The 23,336-nt window shown below is 39.1% G+C and overlaps 2 protein-coding genes across 4 annotated transcripts in view; one reads left to right on the forward strand and one right to left on the reverse strand.

The window, feature by feature from the left end:
- Window positions 1-13,116, forward strand: part of LOC110679470 — a 32,518-nt gene extending 19,402 nt beyond the window's left edge. For 2 of the 3 annotated variants that reach the window (XM_021854151.1, XM_021854144.1), the window contains exons 5-6: window positions 11,126-11,417; window positions 11,479-11,844. In XM_021854151.1, coding sequence (XP_021709843.1) covers window positions 11,126-11,417; window positions 11,479-11,620 — 434 coding nt within the window. In that variant the 3' untranslated portion in view covers window positions 11,621-11,844. Of the gene's footprint in view, window positions 1-11,125; window positions 11,418-11,478; window positions 11,845-12,990 lie in introns of those variants that run through there. The other variant, XM_021854154.1, reaches the window with a different exon arrangement.
- LOC5572712 lies at window positions 12,907-22,733 on the reverse strand. The gene is made up of 2 exons (XM_001660479.2): window positions 21,536-22,733; window positions 12,907-13,291 (listed from the first exon to the last, which is right to left on the reverse strand). Exons 1-2 carry the CDS (start codon window positions 22,673-22,675, stop codon window positions 12,986-12,988), a joined length of 1,446 nt encoding a protein of 481 aa, XP_001660529.2. The 5' UTR covers window positions 22,676-22,733; the 3' UTR covers window positions 12,907-12,985.
- Between the last annotated feature and the right edge of the window lie 603 nt (window positions 22,734-23,336).

Genomic DNA, 23,336 nt, shown 5'->3' on the forward strand with positions numbered 1-23,336 from the left:
ACAAACATTTTCAATTACATTTCTCTCCTTCTTACCTAGCGACCTCTATGCTGGTGTCGCATTAAATTTGCCTATACGAATAAAAAACAGTGTTCATGTGGGCACCATAGCCTAGCCCGTCTGAGTATTGGTCCTGGTAGAGGAGAAACTTGGCAAAAGCCAGACCGAGGGTTCAGCCTTGACAAGTTAAGCTGTCAGGCAGCTCCAACTGAATACCATACAAAAAAAAATAAAAATAAAAAAAAGGTATCTATAAAAAGTTTTGGAGTTTTTCTAGGATTTCTACAGGGATTTTCCAATTATTTCGCAAAATATTCGTCTAAGCATTCCACTAATAGCTCCTGTCGGAATTTATCAACATGCAGCTTTAGATATTTCGACTCTAAATACGGGTCTGTCACAAAAAGGCGAATCACAAAAGGCCAAAACCATGTGACGTCGAAATTAGAAAATCAATTTAATTGAAAACCACAAACGTTCATCACAAATCACGAACGTTCTCCTACAATATTTTGGACATTTTTACTGTAGGGCAGGTTAGCTCAACGAACCGCGACTTTTTTCTCATACCTGGCCCGTTCACTGTTGGCTATCTTAACGTTCAACGCTCCGTCATTGTAATCATCGCCATTATCGAAACTTCAAAAGCAGTTTTTCTGTTCTATAAAAAAACTAAAAATTATTCGATGAAAATGTGTTCACTGTGTTTCGGTTCGAGAATAGAATACAGTGAACACATTTTCCTGTAAATTTTCTTGATTTCGAAGGAAAAAACTGCGTTTGAAAATTCCGAAATCAATGATGGATCCTGCCCCCTTAAAGTTAACATACCAAACCTTGAAAATGGTCTGGGTCAATTGGCATAAGGTCATTTGGCATAACGCCGCTTAGCATAAAGGACCTTTGCAATAACGCCTAACCTTTGCATTATGCCTAATGGTCAATTAACATAATCGTTTATCATCAAGTGCAGCAATCTTTTGAAATGCGTAGTATGCACCTGAAACGTAAAGCGCTCAAGTAAAATTTCTCCTTTTTACCAAAGTAATTTTGACAGCTGATTCGGTATGAGCGAAATGTCACTTTTACTTGCGGAATAATTGAGCGTCACATTTTTCCCTATGGAAAAGTGATAGCTCCATTTGATTTGCACAGCAGACGTTACCGACGTTATGAAATCAGCTCTACTTCTCAGCAGCGTACAGCTCAAGTAATTTCGGTACGAAATAATTCCTTGACTGTTTCTTGTCCTATCCTTTTGCACAGTACTTATGATCAGCGTACCATTATGCCAAATGACCGTTGTGCAAAATGATTTGATGCCAAATGACCTTATGCTTAATGGCCCGCTCCCGATATTCATCGAACATTTCTCGAAAACTTATTCAAATAGACTCAAGTCAAAAAAAGTATACAAACATACTTTATCGATTATACGTGTTTCGCAGACGAAATTCTACACATTTCGCTCTGAAAAAAATCAATTTTCACTTTTAGAACGTTTAATATCCGGAATTACAAAACGACGAAAATAAGATTTTCAACTTTCGCTACCTAACCACTACTTTCGCCTTTCCACTGTATGGAGAGACAAAGTGACTTAACCACGAATCAAAACAAAACACTACTTAAGTCGATTTTACACTGGTACAAAAACGTCGCAAGTAACTAAATAAATCGGCTTATCATTTTGTAATAATTTTTTTTGTGGGAAATTATAGAACTCCTTGGTTTTTAAACGCGAGCTTACTGTATGCAACATTTAAGCAATGTAGACGGCGAAAAAATGTTAAAAAGGTGATTCATTTTAAAACAGTTTTAGAAAACAGTTTGTGATTCTTCTGAATCGATTTTCTCAAAACCGTATGGAAGTTACTTACGTCGATTTGAAAAAGTAATCGAGATTTGATCTTTGTCTCGATCTCTCCCTATCTCGATGGTCCCTTCGATATAGAGATGTGGAGAAGTAGATTTTTACATTGAGACCTTCCTTTGCCGAGTGGTTTTGTTTCCGCGGCTACAAAGCAAAGCCATGCTGAAAATGTCTGGGTTCGATTCCCGGTCGGTCCAGAATTTTTTCATAATGGAAATTTCCTTGACTTCCATCGGCATAGAGTATAATCGTACCTGCCACACAATATACGAATGCGAAAATGGCAATTTAGGCAAAGAAAGCTCTCAGTTAATAACTGTGGAAGTGCTCTTACACAGCTAAAAATATGTTGTAAATTTCAGTTTATTTTCATGCACATATTTGGAGCATAAAAATGAATTGACATGTTAACGACACATAGCTTATTTTTCAGTCGAATGGCCTATAAAGTTACACGATCATGTAACATTCAAGCATCTTTAGTTGAAAAATAATCATGATGCTGTAACAATAGATGAATTTGATTTACTTTTATTATACTCGTCTTTTTACGCTACATTGAAATTTAAATATTTTATCTGTGTAGAACACTACGCTGAGTAGCCTGCTCTGTCTCAGTGGGGACCAAGGCGGGTTCAGCTCCTCCTAAGGTGATACATCATGCTCACTTTGTGGAGAAAATCCAGAAGGGTATGTGAGTAAGGGCTGGCCGTTTTGTTTACAAACATCTAAGACAGGTAGTCGGAAAATTGACTTCTGATTGATTGGAGAAACAGTATTATCAAGAATTATTCTAATACGGTCGCACCTGCTCCATGTGTGCTCTATACTTCTTTCTCTATTTTCTACAATTTCGTCCACACGTATGGCAGCACGGTTAGTTTTAGTTTCAGCATCTTACGGGCCAGGCAGTAATGACTTCTGATTGGTTGAAGAAAAAGTGGTGTCAAAAATTATTCTAATGCACTGGATCTGCGCGTAGCGTACTCTACTTTTATCTCTCTTTTTAACTATTTCGTTCGCACTATTGGCAGCATTGTTAGTTTCAGTTTGAGCGTTATCCAGGCCAGGCAGTGATGTTTGTAAACAAAACGGCCAGCAAGTTAAAGATGGCCTCCTAGCCACTTTCGCCAAGTCAGATTACCATACTCTGGCTACAGAGTACAATGAACCAGCCTTAGTGGGGACGTTAATGCCAAGAAGAAAAAGAAGATTTTTACATAAACTACGTGAAATCTTTATCTTTATGAGAATTCTGGACAAAATTTTTAAATTATGCTATATGGGACTTTGACCATTTTGCCACTCTCTTATGTAAATATTTGGTTGGCAAATACTGAGCAAGGCGTACCATCAGTGTTTGGATTTTGATCCGAATCAGCCGATCGAACCATATTCAGAGAGTGTAACAGTTCGTGGCACATCCAAATCGGAGAGCCCTATGAATGATGATGTTCACTCTCACGTTTGTTTCGTGACGAGAGAGCGTTCTAGAGCAGAAACTCTCACAGACTACAATGGTATCAAGCCACACAGGCGATTTATGTTTTGCCTAAAATTGGTAATAATATTTTCTGGTAATGCAATCTTAAATAACTTAATTATACTCTATTGGATCACCGAACACCCTTTTAATTGCATACGTAGAAACGTGGACGATGCACGAGGAGGACCTGCAAGCACTCGTCAGTTTTCGAACGTCGGGTGCTTAGGACGATCTTTGTCGGTGTGCGGGAGAACGATCGCGAGCAACGAGATCGCTGCACTCTACGGCGAAACTACCATCCTGAAGGTAGTAAAAGCTGGATGAATGCGTTAGGCGGGGCATGTTGTAAGAATGCCGGACAACAATCCTGCAAAAATGGTGTTCGCTTCGGATCCGGCAGGTACAAGAAGGCGAGGAGCACAGCGGGCACGATGGGCTGACCAGGTGCTGCAAGATCTGGCGAGTGTGGGCCGCAGCCGAGGCTACTGCAAACTGAGTTGTATGGAGTGGAATTGTTGATGCGGTTGTATTGTAATAACAATGTAATACCAATAAATGAATGAATGTGTCAGGCCCTGCAAGCCAGCCCTTCAAAACCAAGTAACGAATAATCAACGAAAAAATACGAACCGGGATAGTCGGCGAAGTGGAGTGTTTTTGAGATTTTGTTTAAATTTGAATCGAAAATTTGTAAAATACAGTGCAGGTAATTGTCGCACAGTTTTCTCTGTCAACAAATCCCATGTTAGTCCTTAGTATAGTAGCCTACCATTGAGTGGCATCTACATTCATCCAATATAAAGCAGTTTCCATCACCCATCACTAGAGTGATAAGCAGAGTCGATTGGTAACCAAAAAGAGCAGAGAGACGGTAACCAAGATGGACGATCCAACGGGCACGATGATCTCACGGAGTCGGCACGAATGATCTGGGTCACTGACCAGGGCTAAAAGGACAGTGACCCAAGTTTAATAAGATCACTTTACTTACTGAGCAACCACCAACCGATAAGGTTTACTTGAATTAGCTCAAGCAGTATAGAATTTGTGGAATAGGAAGAGGTGAAGTATGTCTTGTTGAGAAGGACAGCAGGTAACAAGGTTCATCCTCAAAATCCACTCTAGAATCTAACGGCAAATTTCTGGGTGAGCCCCGCTGTTTTGAAAAGAACTTTGGTTAGAGCAGTGCTTCCCAAACTTTTTTGACTTTCGCCCCCCTGAAGCCAATATATTTTTGAAATCGCCCCCCTGATGTTTCTGAAAAAAATGTATTAAACGCTCTACTTTGCTAAAATTCAGACCAATATATTACAAGAAAAAATCAAAAATTGGTTCATTTATCAAGGTTACCTTTATAAAAATGTCAAACATATGCGGTTTTGAAGTTTAAATTATTCATATTGTATTCAATGATATTCTTGTATCATAAAATCTATCTGTAAATCTGCAAAATATCATCATGATACATTTTCTTAAATTTCAATAATCGACCCTTTTTTAAAATGATGTGCTGGTGAGTAATTCATAACAACAAACAACCTAAGAGTATTACATGCTACTGCACCAGTTTTCACTGAGCTAAAAAAATTTGGCTGACTTTCTGAATTTCGAAACTTATTAATTTGATTGAATAAATGTGTTCTTTTTATAATTGTAAAAACAAATGTTAGATTTTTTTGTATAAGAACGTTTTTTGTTTTAAAAAATACTTTTTTTCCGAAAACCTGGGAATTTTTATCCGATAATACTTTAAATCTAGTTTTAGTTACATGATTAACGTTTTTGGTAATTAGTTTCGACGTTAGCACCTAATTTTTGCTAGTAAAATTTTCTGATTTTTTCAATAGTTTGTGCTATAAGTTAGTCACAAGTGTTACCGAAAACTTGGCCACTTGCTGCCCAATTCTAAAGCTCTTTTGTAAATAAAACATCATTTTATTGAATTTAGATTTTTGAACCAATTTCTAAAAATGTTTAATAATAAAATGAAATTGATCAATTTAAAACTATCTCTGACTACAAATATATAATATAGTTCTGAATACGTCATGTTTTGGGAAAAGTTCAGTTAAAACATGTTAAAAGGTACAAACAAATGGAGGGAAAGTTTTAGAAGTGAAATATTTAGATTACTAGAGTATAATCTCTTATTAAATTGAGTCTCTTCTCCAATTGAATCGTAGTTTTCAGTTTCTCCCACTTTCGCCCCCTTTCTAGGATTTTCGCCCCCTTTCTAGGATTTTCGCCCCCCAAATTCCATTTTAAAAATTTTCGCTCCCCTGGACATGAAAATCGCCCCCAGGGGGGCGAATTCGCCCACTTTGGGAAACACTGGGTTAGAGGTTAGAGCAGGTTAAGAAAGTGGAAAAATGAAGGAAGCAAGAGCCGGAAAAGTCTGGGATAAATGTAGTTTGTGTTTAAACCAATGTTACGTGAATTCTTATGTATGACAGTGCGAACTTTTCCTGCCTCGTGGAAGACTGTAAGGATTAAGCATGCCGATCCTGGGGTGAATGTTTCATAGAGTCTCAGAAAAGGGGCCCAGATAGCCGTAGCGGTAAACGCGCAGCTATTCAGCAAGACCAAGCTGAGGGTCGTGGGTTCGAATCCCACCGGTCGAGGATCTTTTCGAGTTGGAAATTTTCTCGACTTCCCAGGGCATAGAGTATCTTCGTACCTGCCACACGATATACGCATGCAAAAATGGTCATTGGCATAATAAGCTCTCAGTTAATAACTGTGGAAGTGCTCATAAGAACACTAAGCTGAGAAGCAGGCTCTTGGGACGTAACGCCAGAAAGAAGAAGAAAGGCTCCCCTCTGAGCTACCAATAGTTACAGGCTAGAGGATAGAAGCTCGGTACGTGGAATTATAAATCTCTCAACTTCATCGGGAGCACACGCATATTCGCCGATGTGAACACTTGAATGGCGCTGAGAGCACAGGTAATGAAACTCGAGACAACAGAGAAAATGCCTTCGTCAATACTGCGGACGATGGAAACCAATGAGCCCCCACTTTGAGGGAGGTTAAGGATGCCATTTACTATCTTAAGAACAATAAAGTTGTTGGTAAGGATGGTATCGGAGCTGAACTCATAAAGATGGGCCCGGAGAGGCTAGCCATTTGTCAGCACCGGCTGATAGGCACAATCTGGGAAACAGAACATCTACTGGAGGAGTAGAAGGAAGAGGTAAAATGCCCCATCTAACTAAAAAGTGACAACTTAGATTGCGAGAATTTCTGAGCGATCACCATTTTAATTGGGCCTACTAAGTGTTATCCGTTACTTCCGTCGCCTGTCACCTGTAGCAAACAAGTTCATGGGAAGTTACCCGACCAACCAGTCTTCAGAATTCTTTATAGATCTTTGACCAACGATGGCGATCGCTAACGGTTCAAAACGAATCTATATCGATCGCTATCGAAAATCACTGACTGGTTGACCGGGTATCAAGCCGGCTTCGTTGACGGCCGATCGACAACGGACCAAATGTTTACTGTACGGCAAATCTTCCTGAAATGTAGTGAATACCAAGTCTCACCTTTTCATCAATTTCAAGGTGACATACGATAGTATTGACCGCGTAGAGAAAAATCGACGAGAACAGCTTTCATTGGAAGCTCACAAGTCTGATAAGAGCAACGATAGAAGGTGTGCAAAATAATGTGAAGGTTTCATGCGAACATTCCAGTTCGCTTGAATCCCGCCATGCACTACGAGAAGGTGATGAACTTTCGTGTCCATTGTTCAATATTGCCCTAGAAGGTGTTACGCGGAGAGTCAGGCTCAACAGCCGAGACTCGAGATCCAATCATTTTTTTTTGCTTCGCGGGTGATATGGACATTGTTAGCCGAACATTTGAAAAAGTGGCAGACCTGTACAGTGTACACCCGCCTGAAACGCGAGGCAGCAAAAGTTAAATTGGGGGTGAATGCGTCCAAAACTTTGTATGTACTGTACGTATCTTTGCATGTACTTTACGTTAGCTGGTGGAGCCGAGCACGTCAGGGCTCGAGTAGGAAGCAATGCTACGATAGACGAGGATACGTTCGAGGTCATCGAATAGTTCGTCTACCTTGTATCCTTGCTGACGGCTGATAATAACTTTAGCCTTGGAATAAGGAGACGCATCATCAGTCGAAGCCGGGCCTATTATGGCCTACAGAAGAAAATGCGGTCAAATCCTCTATATGGATATGAAATGTCGCAGATGCTCGAGAAGGATCTGCAAGCACTTGTAGTCTTTGAACGTCGTGTGCTTAGGACGATCTTTGGACGTCTGCAGGAAAAGGGTGTGTGGCGGCGAAGATGAACCACGAGCTTGCCCAACTCTACGGTTAATCAAGTATCTAGAAGGTGGTCAAAGCTGTATGGATACGATGGGCAGGGCATGTTGCAAGAATGCCGGACAGCAACCCTGCAACGATGGTGTTCGCTTCAGACGCTGCGAGCTAGGTGGTAGAGATGGTGACATTTTCCAAACCCGAACCCGACCCGTACCCGACTTTCAAACCCGAACCCGACCCGAAACCCGAAAAATTTTTGCTAGAAGAACCCGAATAAAATCCGAGTTTAAAAATATGATAAATTCATCGTTTCTGATGCATACAGAAACTTTCATGTTGTTACTCTGTTCACAACTCTCACCAAATCCGAACCCGACCCGTAGCGGATAATTCTGTGCTTCTGGGCAGTGCGTCAAGAAAGCCCGAGCAGTCGTCAGTTGTTTTCCCTCTCGGGTCGCGCGCCTATTTTCTCTGAGTGCTTTTATATAGCCGAGCAAACGAGTGAAGCTGAAAGTGGATTGTTGCTGCCCAAGGATGACGGATCAATTGATGAGCTCGTTTCATGCTACTATTTCTAATCTATAAAATATGTATGACTGCACCTTTCATTGTTACAACGGTGAGACGTAAATATGATTTTTCAATAAACTTTGAAAGGTTCGTCACTGTGAGTGTCGACATAAACTCTGATTCATAAATTATTTATGACGAAACTTTTTTTTCAAAACTCCTTTTTCTTTTTACCTTTATTTTTGAATTTAAAAAAAAACTTTGAATGGTTCGACACTACAAGTGTAGACTTGCGAAAGGTTCACTTTATTCAACACACTTTGAAAGGTTCGTCACCTCAAGTGTCGGCATAATTTTTCTTTACATAGATATTGTTCATATCAAATGAAAATATTATATTTACATACAAGCATGTTTATATCTCACAAATAATTATTTATCATGGTCTAATCGCTTATCAAAGTGAATCCTGTGACCCAACGATCCTCCCCATTAACAAACATCCCTCCCAGTAACCTTTGTGGAGATGCAGAGGCAAACACGGTCTCCTAATAGCAAAGGTTACACACTAACATTCCTTCCCCCAATCCCATCTGACTGCAAGGACGTGGCCGGCGCCGTTATTGACCCTGTATAAATAGAGGCACTGAATTATGCACACTGACGAAGATTATGGCCAATCCCAGCCGAACTTCTAGTTGATTCTTTGTGCATTTTCACTGACTTCGGTCAATCACGGAATCGCAACCATTGATGTGTGTAGTCAGTCTAGGCTAAGCTAAGCTAAGGTAGTAAAAACGAAAACCTGAAGCAAAGAAAGCACCACCGAAGATGAACTAAACACAAAAAGTTATGTATTCACTTTACACTTGATTTCTTATCACTACTTTTTTGATCCAGGTTCCTAATTGCAAGTAATTTACGTTTTTCATTATTTTCCATACGTTTTGACAGTTCTCCGACTATCATTCTTCCAAGTGCTTGTGTTGAAAGTTTGAAAAATTTGAGAATCCAGCGTAGCGCGATCAGTGGGTATAATACAAACAACAGTGTCGTCGCTCGGCGGCCAGTGAAATAAACTGAATGTTCGAACTGTATTTTTTGCCGCTGGCGCCAACTGTTAGCGTTTAAGAACGAAATAAACAGTCGTTACCCTATTGACTGTTTAACGATAAACTTGCGAAGATCGACGCGCCACCATATTTCATGTAACGGAAATTATTAGAACTAACTTGGAGGTGATGTTTTGGAGGTTATTTGGCAATTTGGAGGTTAAAATCACCTCCAAACACTGGCGATTTTGCGGTGGGATGTTGACTTTTGATCACAAATTAGACAGCTTTTTTTTATTTTTTTTATTAGTATCATTCCAAACATTACATTCATTTCTTATATCTAGGTGTTCTGTGTTATTAGACAACACTATCATCCTAATTTGGTAAAACATATTTAAGATTTTATTAACATTTTGTTAACAACATATTACAGATTTTTTACAGGTGAGTTGATTTCACCTGCTTATAAGGCTGATACAAATATCAAATTTCTTTTATGTCCGAGACCTTTTGGAAGGTACGAGGGGGGGGGGGGAGAAAAATAAATAAGGAACAAAAAAATAAAAATGAAAAAAAAGTTATTTTTTCGAAATTTTTATTTCTAATGATAGTTGTTAAACTGTTTTTAATCATCCTATGGATCATTATTTTACGCTCTCACACCGAGCAGGTAGGAGAGTGCTCTGCTGTTGGTCCAGTTGATTTCCATAAGCCATAGTCCATTGCTCTTGCGGTGGTTCGTTTTGCCGTGTTCCTGAGTCGTTTGAGGCTAGCTGCCTGTGAAGTGGGTCAGTTTGTCTCAGTCACCATCTGATACTGACGGAGGATGGATTTGCTCCCCTAAGCACGGTCCTCCATGCGGCGTCTTCTGGTGGCTGGACGGGTTATTTTTTGGAGGGGCTGGGAATTGAATCCATGACCTTCCGCTTATGAAGCGAAAGCGTAACCTCAAGGCTACGGACCCCCCTATTATTTTACTTGTTTTTTACTTTGTAAATTGAAAAAACCTACCTGATGTCAAAAAAATTATGAATCTTTTTTTTCTCCCCTTCACAATTTTCGGATTTTTGAAGGGGGGGTGACATAAAGAAAAAAAATATTTGTATCAGCCTAAGAGAGAAAAAAAAAACGCTTTTAATATACATAACCTAAACATATAACGCATTAATCGCGGCAATAGAAGATTACAACGATTTTTGCCTGAAATTAAAAATGATTTTATTTGACATTTGTTCCAATGTTCCAACATTGGATATTCTATGTAACTCAGTGGTACTATACCAGGGAGGAAGCCTCAGAATCATTTTCAAAATTTTATTTTGAATTCTCTGCAGAGCTTTCTTCCTGGTATTACAACAGCTAGTCCATATTGGTACAGCATACAACATGGCTGGCCTGAAAATTTGTTTGAATATCAAAAGCTTGTTCTTAAGACAAAGTTTTGATTTTCTATTAATAAGGGGATAGAGACTTTTTACATATTTATTACATTTGGATTAAATGCCCTCAATGTGATTTTTGAAAGTTAAACTTTTATCTAGCATGAGCCCTGGATACTTAACTTTATCTGACCAATTTATTGGAATCCCTCTCATCGTGACAACATGTCTACTTGAAGGTTTCAAATAAATAGCTTTTGGTTTATGTGGGAATATTATTAGTTGAGTTTTGGAGGCATTAGGAGAAATCTTCCATTTCTGCAAGTATGAAGAAAAAATCTTCAAACTTTTTTGCAATCGACTACAGATGACACGCAAGCTTCATCCTTTGGCGTCACCTATAGCATCAATTCCAAAGTAATAATGCTATATGAGAGTTTAATTAGCATCGTTTAGCATTCATACCTATATCTTTAATAAATCATCATATCATTAAACTCACTATCATATTTTCAATCTCGTTTTTATTAGATTTTCGTGAATTGGTCTTTGCCAAGTATTCGGAAGACGATCTATGGTACCGGGCACGCGTCGTGGAGTTTTACAACCCCGAGCTAATTACGGTGTTCTATGTCGATTACGGAAACACTGCCGTTGTAAGCCTCAAAGATTTACGCTGCTGGGACGATCAGTTTGATTACCTGCCATTCCAAGCGGTACACTGCCGGATCGCAAACGCACAACGCCTCCGTGATGACCATACCGAAGCCATACGGCAGATGTTCAAGGACATCATTAACAAGGTCATGAAAATACAAATATTGTGAGTCGCGAAATGATGCCTGTATGATTATAATTTTCTTAGAAATTCTGTTTTTTTGCAGGGACAATTTGTCGCCGTGGGAAGTGTTGTTGTTTGACGACGAAGATAACGACATCGGTCAGTTCTTGGTATTGACGAAGCTGGCTTTGCCTCGGGTGCCACTGGTGATGGACAAACGTGGAACTAACTTCATCCCAGGATAGCACCACACGTATGTGGAAACGGTTTTCTTTTTTCAAAAGAATGTTTCCTTCATTTATTATTACCTTAATGTAAAAATGCATAACAGTGGCTCTGCACAGATGCTGGATGAGCTATTTTGAAAAAAAAAATCAAATCAAGGTTTTGTTATTTATTGATTTGTGAAAGATATATGCATCAACATTGGCTAAGTGGTTTGTTCAATTATATTTCAAGTCGTCTTCTACGTTCTCGGGCTCTCTCGTTACGTTGTTGATAATGCATCTGTCTAACAATATGGAAATCATGTGTTCGTTTCTCATCTCATTTCATTTCATTGCATCATTTCATGCAGATGCATCATTAGTGTGCAAGTGTCGGAGTTTCCATTCTTTGTACTGAGCAATACCGACACCGACTGCTTCCGAATGCAACAATTTTGGATGAGGAGAAAATGTTGACGGTAACACGTTAAGGGAGCCGTTAAGTCCTCTGCACTTCCATGAGATAACCCTGAGAGTTTGGAAAATGGTGGAATTGGAATATTCGTCTTAGTAAACGAAAAGCTTGACTATAAGGGCTCTATATCTATAATACATAATTTTACGGAGCACATAGTTGAGGTCTTGATAAAGTCAATAAGTGGGATACTATCCAAAATTCAAAGAAAATGCAGCTCAAATTTTCCGTGAAAATTATGTCTATGATTTTGTGACAATCTCAATTAAAGTTTTGTAGAAAAATCTGACTATTTTTGTGACAACCCTACACAAAATTTTGCTTAAACCCCTTCAAGATTGCGTTGAATTAAAGACCAGAATCCAGGTAGAATCCAGTCCAACTTTTAGTCATGCTTGATATAATTGCAGTTTTGTCTGTCCATTAGTGAAGCAAGTCTTGGGAGAGAAAACATTCTAGTGATCTTTAAAAAAAACTCCTATGATCTATGATCAATCAACTCACCTGGTTCCTGTTAAACTCTTTCTGTGTCCTTGGTTCCTGTTAGATTTTGGTCTTTTTAAATGGCAAGAGGTCTCTAAAGAGCCTATTTTCAAGACTCTAAATCGCTACCAGCGCTGATAATCAGTCACAGATGGCGTAGTAGTTGATTAAGATTTCTTCTTTGAGGGTGTAAAATTTTTACAGTTTGACTGTTTTTTCATACAAAATAGGCCACGCCTACATTTTTGGTTAAGTGTTTAATGTTAGGTATAGAAAGTGTAACTGTGGAGAAAGAGAGAGTGTTTTTTTTCTATTAGCATTATTCTATATATATTATTCTATAATTCTATTAAGATGCTAGTCAAGATAGGGTAATAATTATTCTTTCCATGTGCTTTATTTGATTTTTAAATTTACTTCTTCAATTTATTTTATTACGCCTTTCTTCAAGAAAACATATCGAGGAAGTTCATTTCGTTGCTGCTTCTGCTGGCCTCACGAGGTCTCTGTGTGATGAAAAACGTTGCATCATCAGTGGAACTGTACTTCATTTCATCTGGAGTGGAAGGGAAAAAGCAAAACGAATCTTCTTGTCTTCTGGTTTCATCGAAGTTGATGAATTCGTCGAACGCACGTTTAGACGGTTGTGTGAATTCAAAATCGAAGTGCAACGTGTCATGGAACGCATCGCTCAGATCATTCTGATTCAAAGTCTGGGTAAGGATACTCGGCGGCGATGGCGGTGACGCAGTCTAGGAAATAATGAACAATTTAGCTGTTACATACTGGAAAACAAATCTAATAAACAAACTCTAGTGGAATTAAATGGTATAGTACTAAATTCGTTTTTTTCATCTACTTTTCGAACAAATCTTGTATAATTTAGGACAACATCCTAAAAGCCATTGCACATAGGTCCCAAAGCCATATCTAGGAAGACAAACATATTTGCACTTAAACCTTCTGTTTTAGATATATGGTATTTTCAGTCAAGTTAGCTCAAACAAGTGTTCATAATGCACTACTGACGTTTTACATAACATCGCATTTTGAAGAAAGGTAATGCATAAGTCATATAGGGAAAGTGGTGGTAAAATGAAAAGCGAGAAAAAAACAAATTTGTTTGATTTTTTTCACGCACGGACGATTAAGAGGATAAATCAGAGTGTTCGGGTTGATACGAAGGTCAATTGAAGTGAAAATGTCAATGAAAACTAAGATTTTAAGAAACCACGTTTGAAAATTAGAACTGACGTAACATTTAGTTCGGAAGTCTTGAGGTTTTTCAGTGAGGTCAATATCGTTATGATATGATGTTAAATTTGATGCATTTATACCGTGAGGGCCCCTAACTCTGCGCAGCTCCTAACTCTGCGCACTTTTACCAAAATTCACCAAAATCTGGTAAAACACTTAAATTTTTGTTTACAATTTTTGTTTCATATATTGCTACAATAGTAATAAAAAAGTACGCGAAGAATTTTCTTGACAAATTATGTTTATTACTCTAATAAAAAATGAAATAGCTTTAAAAATATTGAAAAACGTCCAAATTGACTGCCCGTTAGCAAAAATGCTAAGGGAGTACCTCATCACTTAAGTCATTTGAAGCAAATTAAAGAGAATATGTTTCAGATTTTTAGTACGTAGGCACTAGTTTATTTATCGAGCAATCATCACTGGTAAAGTGCAACTTTTTTTTCCTTCATTTTCTTATTCTTCTTAAGTGCGCATAGTAAGGAACCATTTTTCAACTATGTTCCTTACTATGCGCAGCAGTTATAAAACGTTATTTTCAACAAACAATCAACCCTCCAGAGGTCGATATTGAAGGGAACCATCGACTTGTCGACACCATCGTGATATGGAATAGAAATGCTTTGGAAAATTGTTTGAGGGGACCATCATAGTAAGGGAAGATTAAAAAATGACGTCCTTCACATTTTAAGGATTTCTACACTCCGTCTCCTCAGTCTCTGTCGCGATTTTTACAGTACCTAATGTCACATTGTCATAGACTCTTCCTCCCCTCAACGATGGACGTAATTTTTGAATGCTCCCTAACCATGCAATAAAATAATTTAGATATTTTGTATAGTTTCATGAGTCAATATCGAGTAATGGAACACCGAGGTTTAATCGTATTTGCTATATAGAAACGCCAATAAAGTACTGTTATTGATCTGCAATAGGAATCGTTCATTAATTACGTCACGCTTATACAGAGTGGCGATACTTCTCGATTGATTGATGAACAATACATGAAGAATGGATATACCCTTTCGCTTAAACTATTCTTCGTATTTAGTAGAAATGTTCGGGTTTTACCAGAGTCTATAAATGAAGAGTTGCGCGAAGAGTGAAACCAAATCTACCTATCGAACTGTCAAACCGTCTACCTATCGAGCAGACCAGCATAACAAATAGCCCCATTAAACATTTGACAGTTCAACAGCCGACTAAATTGGTTGTTGCACCGACGCTTATGGAAGTTTAACACAGCGAACAACTGACTAATCGCTAGATTAAATCGGGTGACCGAGGAAATCTGCGTTTTAGTAGGTCAACTTGCTTGGATTTTACTTAAAATACCGATTTATCCACCTATTTAGTAGGATTGCGTCGGCCCACCCTATTAAATCGGATGATATTCGATTGATCCTTGTGTTAATCTTCCATAAGCGACGGTGCAATAATCGACCGATTTTGCAACTAATTTAGTCGGCTGTTGAACTGTCAAATGTTTAATGGGGAGGGGCTATTTTTGAAGAAAAAGGAGAACAATCATTCAAAGAAGCCTCTTCGCGCAACTCTCTGTATATAGACTCTGGGTTTTACATATAACAAACCCGAACCAGGTTCTTATTTATTTACTTCAAACCCGGATCCGACCCGAATCCGAGACAATTATTTAATACCGAATCCGGACCCGAACAGAACCAAACAAATTTGGGTTTTATATTTTCTAATGAAAATACATAAACAGTCCAAGCTAATTTTCCTTTACACGCCAAAAGTGAACGCAAAAAAGACGTAGTTTGTACGTGTGATTGTAATTTCGATTATTTTAAGAGTTGCCCTTAATGGCATTCATTAACACTAATTATCATGGATTGAATTATAGATAAAATTCACTTCATTTAGTAAACTTCTATGTTACAGACATTCCACGCTCCACTAGGGACGTAAAGTCGTATAAAGTAAGAAAATGAAGATTAATTCAGAGTTTAACTGCTAGTAATGCTTTTAGTAAAATACTTTAACTGTTATAAAGAATTTATCGAGTGCGCAGAGTTAGGAACCTAAATGCGCAGAATAAGGAGCATTGCAAAAATGAGTGCGCAGAGTTAGGAACACGGACACCCTTGAGAAAAATTAAAAAAATGCAATAAAAATCATTACTTAGTGAAACTTTTATATTTTTTCCTTATACATAAGATCAATAAGTATTTGCTCCGAAAATTTCAGACTATTGTGTTTTGTTTTCAATTAATTACAGCTGTTTGAAATTTGAAAAGCCTTAAGTGCGCAGAGTATGGGGCCTTCACGGTATTTCATTTTGAGTGTGTTACAATCATTAATGGATATATTTTCGGGAATGTAATAAATGTTTTCAAAAATATTTGTTTTACTCACGTTTTTCGCATGATATTCATTTTACCACCAATAGCTGTTCATTTTACCCACATACTGCAGGTAAAATGAACGTTTGCATCGTGTTTTGCTAGCGATAAAAATGTGTGAAAATTCAACTACCTGTTTCAGTCTTAATTCGTGACGCTGCTATAGATAACATCCCTTTTTTCATGTTGTGCAATATAACTAAATAATTTCCTCGTTTTTCTATCAGAAATAGGATGATATTCTTAAGGTGTTCATTTTACCACCCCTTCCCCTACTTGTAAAATCAAAGTATTAAATATACGCAACAGAAACATGTTTTTTCATTGAAGGTTGTAAGGCAACTTGTAATCATTAAACCTTACAATGACTGTATTTCACCACAAAATGTTTTCAAATGGGATCATAATACTTTTGTAATACATCATTCATCTATCCCGAATAGCATGGAATAAAATTGTAAAGCAAGTGTCACTGTATTAGGCATTTCACGGCGAAATTCTCTCTCTTTCGCTTTTCAATAAAACTTGAAAACAATGCACATTAGTTCCAAAGCCATATTATGCGTGGCGCGAAAAATTCTCGCGCCGACTATCTTAAAAAAAAAAACGCTGTTGTTGCCGCAGGTACTTCAAATCGTGTTGGTGTCTTCTGCGCGATCATGCCTTGGACAATCAGGAATAATCGCGCAGAAGACATTAAAACGATTTGAAGTACCTGCGGCGATCTACATGCAATTTTAGAAGTTTTCAAGATTGCCGTCGCGATAAACAATCCCGCAATGCACAGTATCTAGGAAGACAAAAATGATTGCGACTAAACCGTCAATTTTAGATATATGGTGTCTTCAGCAAAGTTTCTCCATATTTACCGCCGGTGTACTTCAAGGTTCAATCCTGGGCCCGATGTTATGGAATACGAGGTACAATAACGTACTGAGACTGCCCCTTCCTACGGGTTTCAAGATTGTTGGCTCCGCCGAGATATCAACCTAGTGATTTTTGGCGAATCGATGGAGGAAGTAGAGTTGACAGCAGCGCACTCTATTTCCATAGTTGAGGGAGGAATGGACGAGGTCTAGGAAACTAGGAGTGGTCCGTCACAAGACTGAGGTGATCAACAACCGCAAGTCTGAGCAACGGGCGCTTATCTCGGTAGGTGATTGCACCATAGAGTCCAAGCGATCCCTTAGGCATCTTGGAGTAATGATCGATGACAATCTCAGCAAACACACGCAAGCTCCTGGCAGGCGTGGCGCTATCCATACGAAGGTAAGGAGGACCAATCGCGCTTAGAACGAAACCTAAAGCGGTTGGAAAGCACGTTTAGGATCATGTGCTTAAGAGTAGCAAGTGCATACCGATCGGTTTCTAAAGAGGCCGTGTGCATCATAGCCGGGTTGACGTTCAATGCTTCAACCAAAGAGATCAGGTATGAGGTATCAGGTATCAGAAGGCCGGCTCCAGAGGCACGTTCCCCGCCATTTGGGAGATTTGTGCCATCGCCATATTTGAGCCTATTTCATCATATACCCGAAGGAGAGCTATCACAGCTATCACACACAAATGTATCAACACACTGAATATTTGCCATGTGAGTCCGCAGTGGCCAGTCAAGGTTGTAACCAAGAGATTGCAATTCTGCTTTGACAGTTTTGTTTAATACTAGCCACCTTTGGGATGGCTCAGTAATGTACAAATTTGTTTGACGATATGACTCAAAATTATTCCAATATTGCTGGTGCTGAGTTGCCGCCCAAGAATTTCTGAAGCTTCACCCAGCACTTCGAAATTTGAATAGCTGCCTGAGGGCCAATAAAGTCATGCGATGCTCCATTGCGAGCTAATTCATAAGCCAATTCATTCCTACTAATGGAAGAATAGCAAGGACCCATAAAAGGTTTACAGAGTTGACTGAATTCAGTTCCTCAAATTGAGTTCGACGTGCGATAACAAGCTTAGACCCTGAGTTGGCCAAGCAAGCGCTTTAAAAGCAGCCTCAGATAGTCAGGCTGCTTCATATATTCCTTTACAAATAGCCAGACGCCAACTCGTCCCGCGAAGGGAGTTGTGAAGAACAAAGTGACAAGCAATTGTGGGATTCACTCGAAGCAAGGACAATTGTGTCCCAATTCACTGGAAGTGGAAACATTCAAATCACTAGAATTTTCAATGAATGGAGAGAATTCATAGAATTTGGTCACAACCAATTCCCAGTTTGTGGAGCAAATGCAAAGTCTGCAAATTTACATTCATATGTTCATATAGAGATGTAGCGATGATCAGATAATGATTCATCATCTGATACATGCCAATTCGTCAACTCGTGACTGATTCTGTTCAAGCAGAGCATTATGTCTAACACTTCTTCTCTAGCAGATACCATGAAGGTTGGGCGATTCCCTGAAATAAGTAATCCAAGATTTGAACTACTTGAGCATTCCATCAGACTGGAGTTTCTCAAATTGATATCTGAGCTGCTCCAGATGATGTGATGAGTATCAGCATCACTACCCACAAATCAGCAGAAAGCCTTTTCATAGGCAGTGAACAACAACTCGCTTGAAATCATCCATTGGGGATGGTTCATCATGTGGTAAATACAAAACGAAAGACGTAGGGTCGATGTACCAATAGCCGCATAGCTAAGAACTAATATTCGTATAAAATCGAAAAATAACGCTAGCGTCATTATTTTTGCATCATCTGAAAGCTTTTTATCTTAGTTTTGTAGGAAAAATATGAAAACTACAAAAACTCATATGTTTGTATTTATTATCGCTTGTGCCACTAAAGGAACACATGTGCCTATAGTAGCACTATTTTTAATTTTTGTTCCTATAGTAGCACTAGCACCACGGCGTTGGCAAAATATAAATCAAAACCGTATTTTTACAAAACTTTTATATTTTTCCTTTAAAGTGTGGATCAAAAGCTTTCGTTTGATGTATAAAAAGTTCTTAATTCATCAATAATTTCGTATAATAAAAAATAGTTTCTCTCAGTAGTGCTACTATAGGAACAATAGGTTTACTATAGGCTCAAGGGAGCTCAAATTTTAAGCAAAACTAATTATTTCGATCATTTTTTGAACAAAATCAAGCTGTGTATCAATGGTACTTAGATAAATAGCTCCTGACCTTCATGTCAAAAATATTTCGAAACGATTTAAAGCGAAACGGCCGTAAGCCACTAGTGCGACTATAAGGGACTGTCTACTAAGGGAACACTGACCCTATTTCCCATTGAGGTCACCAACAGAAACATCAATTCTCGCGGAACATTACTAAAGGACCTATGTACAAATGAGAGATTCTCTCCTCTCTCGTTCTCTTTTGATTATAACAGTGGAATACTAAAGATTTTGGGAAGTTTTTCACTATAGATCGAAAGTCAATTCCCTTGACTAGTGTTTTATACAAAAAACGCAACAGAAGAGATTAATGTGACTCAGTTATTAATGAAAGAGAAAGTAAACAAAGAGAGCCTCTCAATGTAAGATAGGTCCTTTAGTAATGTTCCGCGTGAATTGTGACAGCACATACATCTCTGGTTGTTAACTCAGAAATGAGTGTAGCAACGTCAGCGCTATTAACGAGCACGCATGCACGAGGTATGGCACGCGAGTTTGCCATTTTATGTTTATGAAAGTAAAAAAACTGGGTCCACAAGGTTACCTAGAAAAAAGTTCACAAAAGTAAGGTTTTTGCGCCATTTGAACTGTACCATTTGCATTAGTCTACAAAGATTAATCGTTGCTGATATTTTATGCTGAATATTGGTCTAACTAAGCTATCTTAACCGTAGCCACTACCCAAACTAGGCAGGATTAAGCTTTTCGCAATCTCAGAATGAAAAAGACCAGCAGCGAAAAAAACAGATCGGTATCTCTTAAAAGTCGCCAAAGGCGAAAAGCACAGACTACACTGTGCAATACGCATAATGCGAAACCATAGAGGTGAGAATTTTAAACTAAATTACAACGTATTAATAATCCCACCCTTATTTAGCCTCAGGCTTGAGACTGAAGAAGGGCAGCCGATTATCTCGGAGAAACACAAGGTCACCTACACCATTGCTCCGGGTAGCACAAGAAGGGCATAATACTGTAGAGGGCGCCCTGGTACTCCACAGGCTCCGTTTGCGGTTAGGTTTTATTTAGACCCTCATTCTTAGGCACGGTAAGCCTAAAGCCGCATGAAATAAGGTATTAAGCTAAGGTAATAACTTTTACCACCGGAACAGGCAGTCCGTAGTGTTAATTCTTAGCCAATAGAAACAACCGCTACCGACACTACACGGCTATCTAGGCTGATCGGGAAAAGGAAGTTAACATTGATGATTAACTCCTGACGTGCCCAAACAGCCAAAAAAAGGTGGTTGAGAATTCCGCAACGCTTGTATAGAGACAACGCTTAGACTTAGAGGTTGGCAGCAGGAATGGGATAACTCCACTCCAGCGACTAATATAAAATGTGTCAGATTGGTATAAAAGAAACCATGGGAAAGTGAACTTCTACCTGACGCAGTTTCTGGTAGGACACGATTGCTATAGGCAGTGCCTGCATGAGTTCAGGTATTCAGAATCTCCTGCGTGCCCTGATTGTGAAGGTGTGGAGGAAACAGCGGAGCACGTCGTGTTCGATCGCCCCCGTTTCATTGTTCATTTCAGATTACATGCTCGCTACATGCGGAAGGGACACGTCCTACAATCTGTCATGTCTACCTATCTCGAGTGATATTCATTATTTTACCTTATGACTCTGGTACCTTTTACTTGTTCGTACCTACGGGATTTTTGAGCGGACTGTGGAATGATTAACATATTATTTTATTCTTTATTTACAGGATATAAAACAATCGTCGTACAATATAATCAATAGAATGTGTACGGACGCCGAGTGCTGGAATACAGTAACTTCGGCTGTTACTCACATTATGCTAGAATTACTGCGCTTATGGATTGGCCCTTTCGAGGCTGGTCCCCTGTAACATTGTTTAAGGGGGCTAGGAGAAGCAGTTTGTCTAGGCTATTTCTGCTACATGTGTTAAGTGCTTTGTGCATTGGCCCCTCCCCGAAGAATTACCGTAAAGTGGTTCCGAGAAAAGGGTCTGTGCATTCTGTACACAACTTGAGCAATTCAGTGAGAATTGCTCACGTATAGTGCATAAGGCAACGAAAAACGAATACAGCAGCGCAATATGGAAGAAAGCAATTAGCAGTCAGAAAATATAAATCTAGTTAAAATATTATTTAATTGCAAAAAGGTAAAATCTCGGAAGCTGTGTAATTCAGGGATCACCGTGTTGTAGGAGATCTGTTAGGTGCCCCAGGCTGAAAAGCTAAAGAGTTCAAAGAATACTTAAAATACTCACCAGTAGCGAATCAACAATCTTACGTTTGCTGCCATGCGGCAAGCATACTTCCAGAAACGAATCGCTGATGGTATCAACCATGACATCCGTAAACGTACCCTCCAGTATGGAAACTTCTGTTGGTATTGATAACTGAGCTTTTTGTCGACTCTGACGATACATCTGGTTACTGATTAGCGAATGATCTTCCCAACTGATTCGTTCCTGCAAACTTGAGGGAACCTTTGTCGCTTCAGACATTGTGAAACTCTTCGCACACTGCTCATTCCACAGTTCTCGTAGCACGCGATAGTTTTGTTCTAGCGGGGAACATTCTTTTGCTAGAAAGGAGTCACAGAACTGCTCAAGGACAGTTTCGATCATTTGAAGATCTTTCATGAAGTTCTTTTGTGGAGTTTTGTCACGGTCATCAACGATGTTATCTCGGTGCGTTAGCTCAACGAAAGGATCGCAAAGTATGGGCGAGTTAACAGCTGGCTTCCCATCGAAGGGAGTAGAAGTAGCAGGTGGGATAAACGTCGATCCCACGCTCATCATTGATTTATCGATATTTTTGGGAGCATCAAAAGGAAGTTTCAAACTTTCTTTGCCGGAAAAGAAATTGCCAGGAAGTTCCAGATATTCATTGGCTTTTTTCTTACGTTCTTTGTGTAGGTTTGCCAATCGTTGCTCATCGACCGTTTTCTTGCGCATATTGAGCCACTGCGCAAGGCCACGTGGTGCTACACTGGGACTCATATCGCTTTTTACGAATTGATCAGATCCTTCTTCACGCTTGAATCTAGCATGGATCGGTTGGTTTGCCAGATATGGATTCGTTGCTTGTGGAATGTTGGGTCCAGGTTTTGAGAAGAATTGTTTTACCGTGTTGTTTTGATCGGGAACGAGTTGGGCCTTCATAAAATGCCGCTTGACGCCTTGCCGAAACAAATTATCTCTGGCGCCACCATCTTCGATAGGAAAACGTTGCACTGGCCGGGAAACTACTTGCGGAAACACTTCAGAAATCTTTTTAGAACGGTTGTTGTCTAAAAATTGCTTGAATAACTGTTGTACGTAGGAACTGTTGTCGACGTTTCGTTTTAGTTTTTTTGAGGGGGCCATTCTGTTGATTAGAACACCACCTATTTGTGTACCCATTCCGAGTCACTACATAACAATAGTTTCGTTTCATGGCACACGTGATCTTGCCTATAGGGCGCTTGCAGCAAACAAAAATGTGCCCAACGGCCCCCTTTGATTTTACTGGGTAACGGTTTGAAACGAAAATCACGTTACGAAACGTTTCCCAGCAAAATCAAAGGGGTCCGTTGGGCACACTAAACAAAGGCTGCAAGTGCCCTATTATAGCTATAGGGTGGCTTATCCAGTGGTAGTGGGTCTCAGGCTGGGAGGGAGGCACAGATAATATAGACAAAATTTGATACAATTTTTTTCCAAACTGCAAGATAACTCCAGTTTGCCAACGACAATCAAGGTGAGCTTGGTGAAAATGACTAGTTTTCATTTGTTGTGTACCTTCGATCGTTCTGGACAAACATTATAAAAGGCCACAGTTTTCTGTGCGTTTATTTTTCAGTTTTATTGAAAACAGCAAAAAGAGCCTCATTCCAATACGTTATATTGAATTAAAATAAACGGTGCTCTCGTGACGTTACTTTTGAATGTGCATGAATTGATTCTAATTCGATTTTTGCTACTTTTGATGAAATGCAAAAATATGCATTGGCTAATTACGTGCTTTTATCATGGTTGTCCATTGTTTCAGATCCAGGCTCACAGTGACAGTTCGTGACAGCAA

The sequence above is a fragment of the Aedes aegypti genome, chromosome 1 (genome assembly GCF_002204515.2).
Source record: "Aedes aegypti strain LVP_AGWG chromosome 1, AaegL5.0 Primary Assembly, whole genome shotgun sequence".
In the NCBI taxonomy this organism is placed as follows: Eukaryota; Metazoa; Arthropoda; class Insecta; order Diptera; family Culicidae; genus Aedes; species Aedes aegypti.

Coding starts and splice junctions, on each gene's coding strand:
- LOC5572712 (XM_001660479.2), bottom strand. CDS start 22,675: ATGGGTACACAAATAGGTGGTGTTCTAATCAACAGAATGGCCCCCTCA. Junction 13,292..21,535: donor AGATTGTTGATTCGCTACTG/GTGAGTATTTTA, acceptor ATTATTTCCTAG/ACTGCGTCACCGCCATCGCC.